This window comes from Neoarius graeffei, chromosome 12 (genome assembly GCF_027579695.1).
Source record: "Neoarius graeffei isolate fNeoGra1 chromosome 12, fNeoGra1.pri, whole genome shotgun sequence".
Taxonomy (NCBI): domain Eukaryota; kingdom Metazoa; phylum Chordata; class Actinopteri; order Siluriformes; family Ariidae; genus Neoarius; species Neoarius graeffei.
The window spans coordinates 79,441,554-79,455,110 of NC_083580.1; the positions used below are offsets into that span (position 1 = coordinate 79,441,554).

General features: G+C 39.5%; 1 protein-coding gene across 5 annotated transcripts in view; it reads left to right on the top strand.

The window, feature by feature from the left end:
* The window catches only part of sgcd (sarcoglycan, delta (dystrophin-associated glycoprotein)), a 410,547-nt gene that overhangs the window by 110,081 nt on the left and 286,909 nt on the right, over positions 1–13,557 (top strand). The window contains exon 1 of one of the 5 annotated variants that reach the window (XM_060936503.1): positions 650–881. The exons of the other annotated variants lie outside the window; for them this stretch is intronic. Within the exon in view, the coding sequence (XP_060792486.1) occupies positions 693–881 (189 nt within the window). The 5' untranslated portion in view covers positions 650–692. Of the gene's footprint in view, positions 1–649; positions 882–13,557 lie in introns of those variants that run through there. 5 annotated transcript variants of the gene reach the window in all.

Below are 13,557 nucleotides of genomic sequence, written 5' to 3' on the forward strand. Positions count from 1 at the left end.
AGATCCAGAATGGTAAGAGATAGAGAATGATGCTTAGTGAGGAAAAATTGCACCCCGCTGCCCTGAACACAATAAAAAAAAAAAACTGATTGAAAAAAATCATGAAAATTGTCAGAGTTATAAGTGATTGAAAACAATCCCGTTTTTCATGGATCATTCCGGATCAGTGATCCAGATCAGCACCAAAAGTCATAACAACATAATTCAGTGCAGAGGGATTCTTCATGTGAAATTTGGTTGAAAACTGAATAGAGGGAGAAATAGCATCCCTAAAAAGCGTTAGGATGATAATAATAATAATAAAAAAATAATAATAAAGTAGAAAGATCCTCAGTGAGAGTAACATTTTGCGCTAGCACAAATAAATAATCTCATGGTCCAATCTTTGCCCTTCCACAATGTTACAAGGATTTAATTGGTACGATTACTCAGTGACTCATTCTTGCATCTCTTGCATCTTGAAACACAACAAAGCCCTTCAGATTGTGACCGTGGGCGAGGAGCAGAGTGCTGCTGGTTAATGTGAGCCCACGTTATTCAAATGCCATGGCTTCACTGGGAATTCCTGGGGTGGAATCACTAACATGGGCTGCTTTTGGTGTTCCCAATCTCCGGATGCTAAACAAGGACCTCGATTCATACACCACGGCAGAGCCAGCACGAGCTGCAGAAGACATTAAAACAGCTCTCGAATGAAGGACCTCGGAAGAGGAAGCCAGCCAGGGCCTGCGTTTTATTACATGGCGGGATATCAAGGTCTTCGGTCAGACAAGCAAAGGCTGCATGGACGGACAGGTGTGCTTTTAGAGCCAAGCGGTCCGGTTATCCCTGGCAGATTGCGGGTCATGGGTCATCCAAGGCCAGAATGGAGGGGAAAAAGAGTGAGTGGATGTTTCTTTCTTTTTGTATTTCGGTTGTAATTACAGAGCAACCTCAGCTATAGTGACCACCATCTGGGTCATTATTACATGTGGTTAGTGGGCGATGGCTGCCGAGGTGCTTTGTTGCTCAACGTAATGACTACACAGAGACAGGTGTGTTGCGCGAGCTGATGAGGCTGTTGCATCGATGAAGAAAAAATAAACCAATGAAACAATACGAAAGCCCTCAAAGCGAGGCCTTGAACATGATATTCATCTTACTGTTGCAAAAGGTTGTTGGTTCAACAATAAAATGACCATCACCTTGGAATGGAACCAAGTCTAAAATTTTACTTCAGTACCTTAGCTCTGAGAAACTAAGATCCAAAGTACCAAACTGCATACGCAGTTGGATAAAAGGCAACACGTACCGAGTACGAAGGGAATCTATATGTAAATGAAGCTTTTGCAATGTGCTAATTGTCCCTGATAGCCACAGCCAATTTGGATCCCGGAGACTCCCTGAAGAGGAAATGCATCTGCATATTTTCTCATTACACATCACACAGATTAACAGCTGTTAAAAAAGGAGAACGCAGACACGTAATAAGAGAGTGCGTGATCTTTAGACAGGGTGTGAAAACAAAAGGTTTTCTGTTTGCATACTCTTCATGTCTTTCCAATATAAATCCAACTTCATGGCAATATTATTATTGAACGATCCTTCAAGCAAAATTTTCCTCATTATTTATTTTTCACATGCGAAGCGACTGTATACTTTTGGTAAAAACATCTAAAATTAATAAAACGCTGTAATTTTTTCTTCAAGAGGCTTCCACAGATTTAACACATGCTCTCCAGACATTCTTTTACACACACAATCACTTCCCAAAATGACTTTCAATCTGCAGTAAATAAAGTTGCAGGCGCTAAATTAATCTGTTTACACAGATGCCAAACTGGATTTTACAGTTTTAAGTAGAAATGTTCTGAATTGCAAATTCATTAATGCGAATGCACACAAAACGGACAACATTTTGCTGAGTTAATTTAACCTTCATCCTACCAAGTGGGGTCCATCTGGACCCCGCACCTATATGTTTGTTTGCCATTTTAAAAATATGTGACATACTGCCTCACCGTTTTATGAATTTGTCAGAATTTATGTCTTAATTAAAACACTAAAGCACCGGAAGATCAGCTTTTTGCATTGTGAAGGTATATATACACACACATATATATATATATATATATATATATATATATATATATATATATATATATATATATATATATATATATATGTGTGTGTATGTATGTATATAGGTATATGGATATGGTATGTAGTATATATTTATTTTTGTAATTATATATTTATATGGATAATCATGAAGTGTATATATGGTATATATTTTTATAGGTGTATTAATGTAGTTTGGATTTCGGGGTAGTTAAAAAGGGGTGGGAAATTAAAAAAAGTATTGTACTTCTTCCCACTCCTTTTTCGAACAATGTGCGGTGTATTGTAATGTATTAGCTCTTTATGTATTTTATTTATTCTTTTTTTTGTCACTTTTTTCATTTTCTTTCTTTTGTATGTACAAATAGTTACATACATTTTTATACATGTTCGAAATAAATAAATTCATTCATTCATTCATTCATTCAAGGTATAATTAATTTGTTACTGGGGTCCAACCGGACCCCAGAGTAAAGTTTATCTGTCTTTCATTTTATAATTGAATAGCACACTGAAAGTTAACTTCTTTTATTTCTTTTATGTTCCATAATGAAACTACCAAGGCATTCCTTCTTGGGGTCCGTGTGGACCCCACTGCTACAATAAGCACAGGCTGCAAAACAAAAGCCCTAAATTATTTTACAATTACTTTTTTGTTTTAAATTCTGTAAGAAAAGACCTAAGTTGTAATCCAGAATGTTTTACAGCTGCATGAGCTGCAAAAATCATGTATATAATGCCAATTTTTTTTGTGGCGCTATAATTTGCTACATGTATGCTAGTTATTGCAATATTATTGCAATGTTATTGCATTTATAATACATCGTTGATATTCAGCCATAGTGGATTTTGTTCTTCAATAAAGTTATGTCTGTTTGCTGCATTGAATTGGTTCTTACTGCATTGATTTCAAGGTATTCCCTCCTGGGGTCCATACGGACCCCGCCTGGTAGTTTGTGTATGTAAAATTGGCTGGTAGGATGAAGGTTAAGTGTGTTCTTTATGCCTTGGGCCCTTTAGTGTATTGCTGTTATTAATTCAAGATGTTCTGAACAAAACTTATCTGGTGATTTTGTCTTTATAAGCTTTAATTTTAAAGAAAAGTATTGGGGTCCAAACGGACCCCACATGGTAAGATTAAGGTGTAAAATAGCATGGTAGGATGAGGGTTAATCGACGCAGTTGTCTGTAAAGCATGTAAGTAATTAAACTTGTCAGGTTTAAGGTTTTTACAAGCTTCTCATGTTTTTACAAATGCAAAATTTCATTATATCAGACACCTTGTTTAATTAGTATTTAATAAAATTGGAAAATGTGGAGTATTACGTGTCAAATACTTGTTTTTAAAGTACACAGGAAGTTGTATGAAAATGACCAGGTTTATAGAACAGCACTATTTTACCAGGGTGTAATTTAAGTAAGAATTATACTGTTGTAGAAAAATGAGACCGTCAATGACGGCGTAGCTCACTCCGGCCCCGTCTAGTCCAGAAGGAACGATCTAAAGTGGGCCACCTTGCTCAATAAATGTTGCAAGCTATATACACTATATACAAGCTATATATAGCAGCTGTGTGCGCCCCAGGCAGACCTACCTTCCTGCCAAAAAGAATAAAAATCGGTGAAGAATTGAGAGAGGAGCGATTTTCATGAAATGTAGATGATGCCAGACAGATGACAGACAACACATGATGGTATAAACTCATCACCTGTTGGCCAGATGAGCTAATAATCAGCATCAGTCTGTACATGCATATCTGATTGAAAACAAGATTGTTGCAAACATTACAGAGATACAAGTTATAAGTCGTAGCATTAGGTACTCTTGTATTCCTGCCATTTCGTACCACATACACTTAAAAAACACCAAAGTACCTATCATTTTGAAAGGCTAGACGGCCTTTCGATTTCATAAAATCAGTGAAATTTAGTTCCGTCTGAAATGTGGTGATTGTGATATCTGTTTATTTCTGTAATATCTCACAAAATATCAGGCCATTCTGTGGCTGGGAAGTTATTTAATTTGAGGGGATTAAAGCAAATAATGTGCATGAAATCGCTCGATTGGTGCAGTCAAGCAGACAGAGGAAGTCCGTGTGCGCATGCGCAGGTTTACCTTCTTCTTTTGGGTTTTACAGCAGCTGGCATCCACAGAGTTGCATTACTGCCATCTACAGGTTTCCCTTTGAGCGTGCACTGACAGTTCCATCATTCTGTCGCTAAACGAACAGCTGATCACACCGAGGTGCTCGCTGACCGCCGATATTTATTAGTTTGGTCCTGCGTTTCCTTTCCTTCGTATATAACATAACGTCTTTTCTTCTCGCTTTCCGTTACTGTAGTCGGTCTTTCATGTTTCATTCGCACACTCACGTCCTCCATTTTTCTCTCCTGTTTCAAATTTGTATCCCACAATGTCTTGCATGAACGGGGAAAGCCCACCATGTGATGCATGACATAGTATCTTGAATTGGGTCATGGTGAAGCAGGAAATAATAGCAGCGAATTTAGGGCCATGTGGCCTTAAATTCATTAATTGTTCTATTTAAAAAAAAAAACTAATAAAATTTGAAGTCTGTGATTCGAATTCAGTAGCTTTTGGTCACTAAACAAAAATAATTGGGTGTCGGGGAAAATTCTTTTTATGACCTACACTTGAAAAATCTGAAAGGCAGTCTAGCTTTAACCTGAGTAGGGTGTTTGTAGTTAGAGCTGTAAAAGCAGCTGTAATAATTTACACTGAAGTAACGATGTACTTTAATCTCCAGTGTGTATGGTATGCATGCACCAGATGAGTCTCTGTGACAGGAGAGTTCACTTTCTGTGCAAATTATTACAATTTCCTACCCGTTCACATCTGCACTGATTTGTCTTGAATCAGAAAAGTTTGCAAAATGATTTACAAATAATACCAAAAGTTATAAGTGCATACAGTAAGTATTCACCCCTGTTACCGTGAACCCCCTGAACGAGTTATTTTGGAAAGAGACATCGCTACAGCATCACATTTTCAGCTTGCTAATGAAATAAGGTTTATTGTTCTTTTGTCCCCTAGTGGAATAACAAACACTTTTTTTGTAACTTTCAATTCAATTACAGTCCACGAGAAGATTTTAATTAAGAATACAGATCCTAAATTCATCCAGCTCGATTGCTGGACCTATGTTTTTAAACTGACTCTCGTTTGAGGAATATAAACTGACAAATATTGTTAGATGCTGACTTTGTGAACCGAGCGTACAGGCAGCGTACCCTGTGTGTTTTGGTTCGTGTTTGTAGTGACCGGAGCGAAGTGGAGCGAAGCAGAGGTAGGGGAATGAAGTATACTCGGATAAAGGTCAGTTGATTTGCCGCTCTCTGACAGATTCAGCGTGGTACACTTGAGCTTGAAATGTTATTTCCCAGAGTTAGAGACACAAAACTCCTACTCACACTCAGTATGATGAGGGCAGGCAGTCTTTCTCAGAGGAAGCTCTTGTTTTACTTTTTACTATTTCGTCATTTCTACAGTCCACACTGTCCCCCAAACTACTTTATATTATGCTAGAGTTTATGTTCCAAGCTTAGTTTGTAGACCTTACAACTTATAAAAGCAAAATTCTCAACTCGACGCATTTTAAATTCCGCTGAAACAACAATTACCTCTTTTAAGTCCCAGATGGAAAAAAAAAAATTGCTATTTGGCAGATACACACTCATGTTCAGTTGCTTTTCCTGGCTTTTTACGTGCAGCACACTTAATTAGCTCCACAGAGTTATTATTGCACCTAGTGGCCAAAATGAGAACTGCAACAAGCACGAATAACTAGAAGCCCAGTGGGACAGGACTCACACTGCCCCATGCTCATGTTATAAACTACATTTTCACTGGAAGAGCAGCAAAAAGGAGGAGTTCATCTTTAATAAGTATACACACACATATAATTATAAATAATCAAGCAACATTTGATTCAAATAGACTAGAATAATAATTCAATAATATTAAATGAAACATAAAATATGAGATATATAAAATGTGAGATATCGACATATGAATACTTGTGGCAGTGGCCTTAAATTTATCAAGAGTCTCAGGATTTGTAGATATAGGTAAATTATTCCAAGTATTTATCATTCTCGGGTAGAAGGAGCATTTAAATAAATTGTTTGATGTGATAAATAATAACTAATTAATTAAATAATAATCATAATATTTAATAATATGAGTGGAAGGGTCACTTTTTAAAGCCAGATCTGCGCTAGTTTAAAAATACTCCACAACCTCCCAGATCTGGCAATATAGCAAATGAAATTGAATAAATGTTCACAAACAAAGGCAAAGCATTTAAGTGCAGACGTTGTGTCTATGATGTACAGAACCATTTCTGTTGTAATACACATTGAAACATTGGATGATGGAAAAGGGGGATTATGGAGCAGATAATGGCTGTTGTAGTCAAGACTACCTAAACTGAGACCAAGCCATGACCAAGACCAATAATTTAAGGGGTTGAGATCAAGTCAAGGCCAAGACTGAGGCAGGGCGAGACCGGGTCAAGATCAGGATCAGACCAGTGGGTGTGAAGGGGGTGGGGAAGGGGTGACTGTCGTTAACAGGAAGAAGATTTCAAATTAGCAATGAGTCACGTTATTGGATAGTTTTGAAGCAGGGAATTTTACATCCAATCACAGTAATGATGTTAACAAATAAATCAGACAGTGCATAGGCAATTTAGTGAAATCCCCACAGTTGTGGTCTTGACTCTAACTGTGAGCTGGCCTAGTGGTTAGTGTGTCTGCCTCTTGATCGAGAGATCATGAGTTCTACTCGTGGTTGGGTCATACCAAAGGCCATCATAAAAATGGTACCTATTGCCATCTGGCAAGGTACGCTGCAATACAGATGTGAGTGGGGAGTCAAACTCTTGCAGTTACCAGAGGACCTGACCCCCACTGTAACCCTAGCTGTATACGCAAGAGGCCAAGGGCTATAGGAGCAGAGATCGGCACTGCCCAATGCACCTTAAGGACCTGGTTAGTACTGGGACAGGAGACTTCCTGGGAAGACCAGGTCCTGGCATGGGAAGGACTTTGACTTTTTGGTCTTGAAATAAAATCCCGAGTCCTCCATGTCTGAGACCGAGACAAGACCAAGTAAAAATGGGGTCTTCCGAGTCCTTTGAAAAAGTAGTCTTGGGAACGGACTCAGGTACTACAACACTAATCTGTACATTAGAAATGTGTGCACACCACAGTGTCCTCGTTTCTCCACTCAGAGGGTGAGAAAGAGACGAAAAAAAGTCTCTTCCTTTTCCAATGGCTGAATATTTTTGAGCTAGTTTTAAGTCTTTTGTGTGGTTTTTGAGAAAAACTGGAAATTTCACTGAAACCTACTGAAGCTAAAGTCATGATTAACGTCATCCTGCAACACAAAAATCATGATCTGCTCCTGGTTTTTCTTAACCCAGTCATGTGGTCAGTGAACATGCAAATGTAAGCAATCTTACTCACATTTTTCTTCACTGCATGGAAACGTTTGCATACAGAAACCTTCAAATCAGACACAAATGTCTGACTTCAAAAAACATTTCACTACTAACGCTTCCTGCTGAATCAAATCTTCACCCGCATTCGACTCTCTTGAGGTGAGATTAATTGTAAGTAGCTGGTCTAATGCTAATTTGTTTTGTAAATGTATTTGTGTTCATAATCCTTAGCAGGCCACTGCTTCGTCATTAAGAGGACAAATTGTAGCTGTAGAGAATAATGCAGCACGGCGTAATGGGAATAGTTGGAGTAGATTTCATTGTTTCTTGTATTTAACGATGGATTAAAGAGTCTCACAGAGAGATTTTGCTTCAACTCCCAGTGGATTTTTGTTATCCGGTTGATTTATAACCGTACAGAAATATTTATGACATCTTTCTTGTGCTTCATTTGTGAAAGCAGGATTTTCTCACATTTTCTAATCATGAATAAAGTGGATGCAAGGATTGATGGATGCAAGTGCGTAAAATCAACAAGACCTCAGATGAGCTCGGAACACGTGGACACAATCAGGGAAACACACCAGTGAGAGGAAAGAGGTGGAGACAAGAAAGATTAAAATAAAATTCAAGCGCATGGAAATTAAAACAAAACATGAACATCAGTCATGGCACTGAAACAAGGAATCGGTGATGGAGATACTGGAGAAAGGCCGAAGAGCAGAAGAAATGAAAGGGAGATCAACATGGGGGTCGAACGAGGGTGAAGTTTCATTGGTATGCTAAACAGGTTGAGAGAAGCTGTGAATGCTGTGTGGTCATGCAGAATGAGAGGAAGGAGGGGGGTCGTGAGTCTTGGGTTGAATGCAGAGACAGATATTTGCAGAGCTTTGCTTGTGCTTTTCATCACAAGTTCACAGGCCATGTGATCGCTGGACAGAACAGGATTTCATGAATATTTTTCCATGCAAAGGATTATTATGGATCAGGACATTTCAGGATCACACCTTTTCAGGACTTGGAGAAAGCTATAGATGCTTTTCAGAGAACATATCACTTCACTTCTGGTGTCTTTGTACTTACAGGATCCAGTCCCACCCATTTTGGTCACCTACCAATTCCCACCCACCAACCAGCTCTCCCCATCATATGATTGCTACCAACCAGGGAGGTGGTGGCATGGTTGTGTAGTGGTTAGTAGTGTCACCTCACAGCAAGAAGGTCCTGGGCTTGAGCCCAGTGGCTTACGAGGAGCCTTTCTGTGTGGAGTTTGCATGTTCTCCCCATGTCTGTATGGGTTTCCTCCACAGTCCAAAGACATGCAGTTACATTACATTACAGGCTCTTATCCAGAGCAGTTGGGGGATTGGTGCCTTGCTCAAGGGCATTTCAGCCATTCCTGCTGGTTCAGGGAATTGAACTGGCAACCTTTTGATCCCAAAGCTGCTTCTGTAACCATTAGGCCATGGCTTCCCCTAACTTCAGTTAGGCTGTCTATTCTAAGGCCCTGTCCACACGGCAACGGATTCAGGTGACTCCGATACAATTGCTTATCGTTTAGGCCTGGCGTCCACATGGCACCGGCGTTTTGGATGCCCAAAATGCAATCTTTTTGAGAACGGGTTCCAGAGTGGAAAGATCTGGCAACGTTGCCGTTGTGAAGTCGTCTGGATGAGTAGAACGGATTTGTTTATGATGACGTCACAACCACATGACTGTGAGTGCTTCACGCCGGGTAGAAGTGTAACGAACTCGATGCGAGTTGTCAACAAATCCTATAACTTGGTTCATGAAACGCGCTTACAAAATATTTTCACTGTGAATATTTATTGTGTAATGGTGCAAAGTGAGAGAGAGAGAGAGAGAGAGAGAGAGAGAGAGACTCTGCCCTTAGGGCAGAGTCAATCCCGCCAGCAAAAATAGGGAAAAAAAGGAGCGATCTCACCTCTTCAGATGCTGGTTTAAGTCCTACAATACATTCCTCAAAAAGGGCATAGAAGAACAAATTAATCCATCAACGTGTAGCATTCAATTTATTCCGGACCATTAAAGACGCCGCCTTCCGCGTAGAATCATACGTCATCCTCGCCGCCATATTGGATAGGTCAAAGTGGAGAATAAAGATTCATGTGCTGCGTTTAACTGTACCAACAGGTTTACCATCCAAACGAGATCACATGGGATTACCTTTCACAGGTGAGAAACAACAAATTAATCCATCAACGTGTAGCATTCAATTTATTCCGGACCATTAAAGACGCCGCCTTCCGCGTAGAATCATACGTCATCCTCGCCGCCATATTGGATAGGTCAAAGCGGAGAATAAAGATTAGCTGCGTTTAACTGTACCAACAGGTTTGCCGTCCAAACGAGATCACATGGGATTACCTTTCACAGGTGAGACTGGAAAAATACTTTTCATTGTATTTGGTCATTATAATGTAATTTTACGAACAGATTTTCCTGACTTTGTGGCTAATATGAAGTCTCGCGCATAATAGTTTATGCGCATGCGTCCTTACTTCTTCTATTGTTCTGGTGTCTCCGAAGGGACCGTCTTACAGCGCCCCTAGAGGTGTGGCATGTGTATTGCATCATTTTCAGCAAGCGTTGCGTTGCCATATGGACCTGATATTTTACTGATCGTTGCCCATTTGGACGCGATATATTTTTAAATAACATCTCGTTGCCGTTGTCGTGTGGATGTAGCCTAAATTGTCCATTGATTAAGCTTGGAGAGGGATGGGCTCCACCAAGTTTAAATGCCCTTAACACACCAATGATGGACTGTTAAAATATCATCAGTGGTGTCCCTATGGCCCCTTGCCAGCTGTGGTAAGAAGAAGAAGAACCAGGGAGGTTGAAGGCCAGGCTTGTAGTACTCGAATCCAACTTGTGACTTGACTTGGACTTGAGCACTGATGACTTGGACTCGGACTCGTGCATTAACTGCATTCAGATCCATAAATTAGAAATGAGGACTCGGATTTTTTCTTCATTTTTTGTAACATGCCATAATAATTTGGCATAAGATATTTATATTTATATCTACATTCATTTTTATACTAAGTTTGTGCAAGAGAATGCACATTCACCTGTTCATATGTCATGTTCAGGAACAAACTAACATTAACGGCGCTAAAATGCCTGGAGAGACGCCGCTAGGATTGTCTGCTTTGCTTATACAGACTTCTCGTGCAGTGGGAAAAAATGCACTGCTATGTGTTCCATACGTAGAAGAACTATCGAAGAGACAACGGGGACAACCTCGAACTTCAATTGTCATTTGGCAAGACTCCACCCAGAGAAGGAAGTGACACGCTATGTTCATTGCTCTGTTGATAGTGGGCGGGGCTTGCTGAGCAATGAACTAGCTAGTGTTAACCCTCTCTCATGTTATTTGTCCTGTTGATAGTGGGCGGGGCTTGCTGAGTGATGAACAAGCCTTTTATCTGTAGTCTATTAACTAAAATGGGGCAGTCGAGCAGGAACGTTAGTCCAACACAGTAGCAGAGACGCTTTCACATAAAGGCAGCAACAGCCACCGTCACATGGTGCCATTGGAGTCTTGTTCTCGGACTCGACTCGGACTTGAACACTGGGGACTCGAGACTGAACTCGGACTTGAACACTGGGGACTCGAGACTGAACTCGGACTTGAGGTTTAGTGACTTGACTACAACACTGTTGAAGGCTAACGTGAAAAGACTGCATCTTTTCAACTGCACTTTTTGCATCACAGGACAGAATAACAGAAACGCTAACCACCGAAAGTGCTATCTACCCTCTTCTACATACGTGACCTCACAGACAACCATGATTGGCCAGTGGCCCTGTAATTGACAGGGGAGAAACAGTATGTCCTTCCCATTCAGACAGCATAGCCAATTTTGCTCTCTGGCTACAGGCGGCTGTGGCATCGTGCCACTCAGAAATGAGTTTTATTCTGTTTTTAAAGCTCTTAACGCTTTTAAAGCTCTTGCCCCCAGCTTTCTGAGGTCTTCAGGGCAGTTACTATTGGCTGTTTGACAGTCTAAGGGTGACCGTGCCTGTGGCATGGCTATATTGAGGTTATGGTTATGAAACAGCCTCCAACTAGACATCAGATATTGTAATTTTTAAATCAACACTAAAAACACACTTTTACAAATTAGCATTCTAACCCATATTAGTTGCATGATATACTAGCATTGTATAATTCTCATTCTATCAGTGTTTTATGTGTTCAGTGTCTTTCTTTTTGTCTTTCTACCTGTTTTAGAGTCTGTTTTAACCCGTGCTGAGTTTAGCAGCGTTGCGTAACCGGAGCAGATGAGTGCATGGACAGTCAGCTTGTCTTTTAAACCATGGGCACATTTTCTTTTATGAATTAATGAAAGCATGGGTATTGTTTTATTATGCTACATCATGCCCATGCATTACAAATTCATAGCCTCTTTGTTAATATCTCAAAGCTACATTAAATGATCATAAGGCTTTTACTATGTTGGGGTGCATCTGCTTCATCTCACTACAGCAGATACAGCATTTTTGCCTAAATGTCTCCCTTTCTGAAGCTAATGGGACAAAATACAGTTGCAGGCTAATGTCAGTCCGGAGTATAAATACGGAGGTGATTATGGAAAATCATGTATGCTGATTGGTCGAGAGATTTGGACTATTTCTTGAAAATCACCTCGAGTGACTCAGCAAAATGGCAGCCGATCACGTCGTCACTGTAAGTGAGGAAGAATTACAAATGATGAAAGAAAATGCCGTTCCTAAAGGCACTGAAGATGCTATGAAGTTTGGTCTAAAACTATTCAAAGGGAAGGTGGAATTGTGATTTAGTTTTATTTCAAAACAAAGTATTTGATGTGACTCGGCGTAGATGAGTGATGCAAATCTGCGCCGTGCCATTATTACATTTGCATGCCACTTTTGAAGATTGAAATAAATTATTCTTTTAATATGATTTAAAAAAAAAGAATCACCTGCGTATTGATACTAAAACAACTATCCGCCTCAGGTTCAGTGAATACGGTTGAATAATAACCTCAACTTCATCTCGATTATTATTCACCGATATTCACGTCACCTTCAGCGAATAATTGTTAATTAGTGCTGGATCAAGTGCTATTTTATGGGCGGGCATCCGAATAATTTGTTTTATTCTCTGCGCATTCACTGGATTTGAACAATTGTGTGCTTTGATTGGCTGCTCTACTACTAGGATATCAGCTTATTTACTGTGAGTAGAGAAAAACAAAATGGCGGATCGTGTTGCTGAACCAACCGAGGACAAAATAAAAACTCTACTCGAAAACAAAACCCCCAAAAATACAAAAAAAGAGAAACAAAACATGGAATGAAAGTATTTCATGGTTAGAATGCCCGCCCCCAAGAATTATTATTATTATTATTATTATTATTATTATTATTATTATTGAATTTTTCACAAATTGCTCCTGTCATTTCACTGGTTTGTTTACATTCTAAGCAGAAATGATTTTGTTGGACATTTTATATAAAGTTTTTATTTATTGAATTTACAAAAAAAAAAAAAAAATGCTCCATTTCTCAAAATCCAGTGAATGTGGATAGAATAAAACAGTTATTCCACTCAATCTCAGTGCTATGCGCCTCGTCAGCTATCAGCTCATCTACGACTCGATTTTGTGGTATAACTGTTAAAAAGTTCTTCTTTGCTAAATTGAGCCATGAAGTGTGAGTTGAACAATTTACATTCTGTAAGGATAGGTCTTAAAATTAGGTGCTCAGAATGATAAGCCAATTATTATTAAGAATTCTGGGTTACTTTTACAGAACCAGTGAACCCACACCTTCTTGGTTGAAATGTTAAATCACGCCTCTGCTAATGAAGCTTCCCCAAACAAACCATATTTTTTGTACCCGAGCTGTGATGCTGTTTCAGATGTGTTGAGGTTTCCTTAAAACCCCAGGCAAGCTGTGTTCATCAGCTTCTGTAACTCAGCAGCTGTAAAGTTCACTT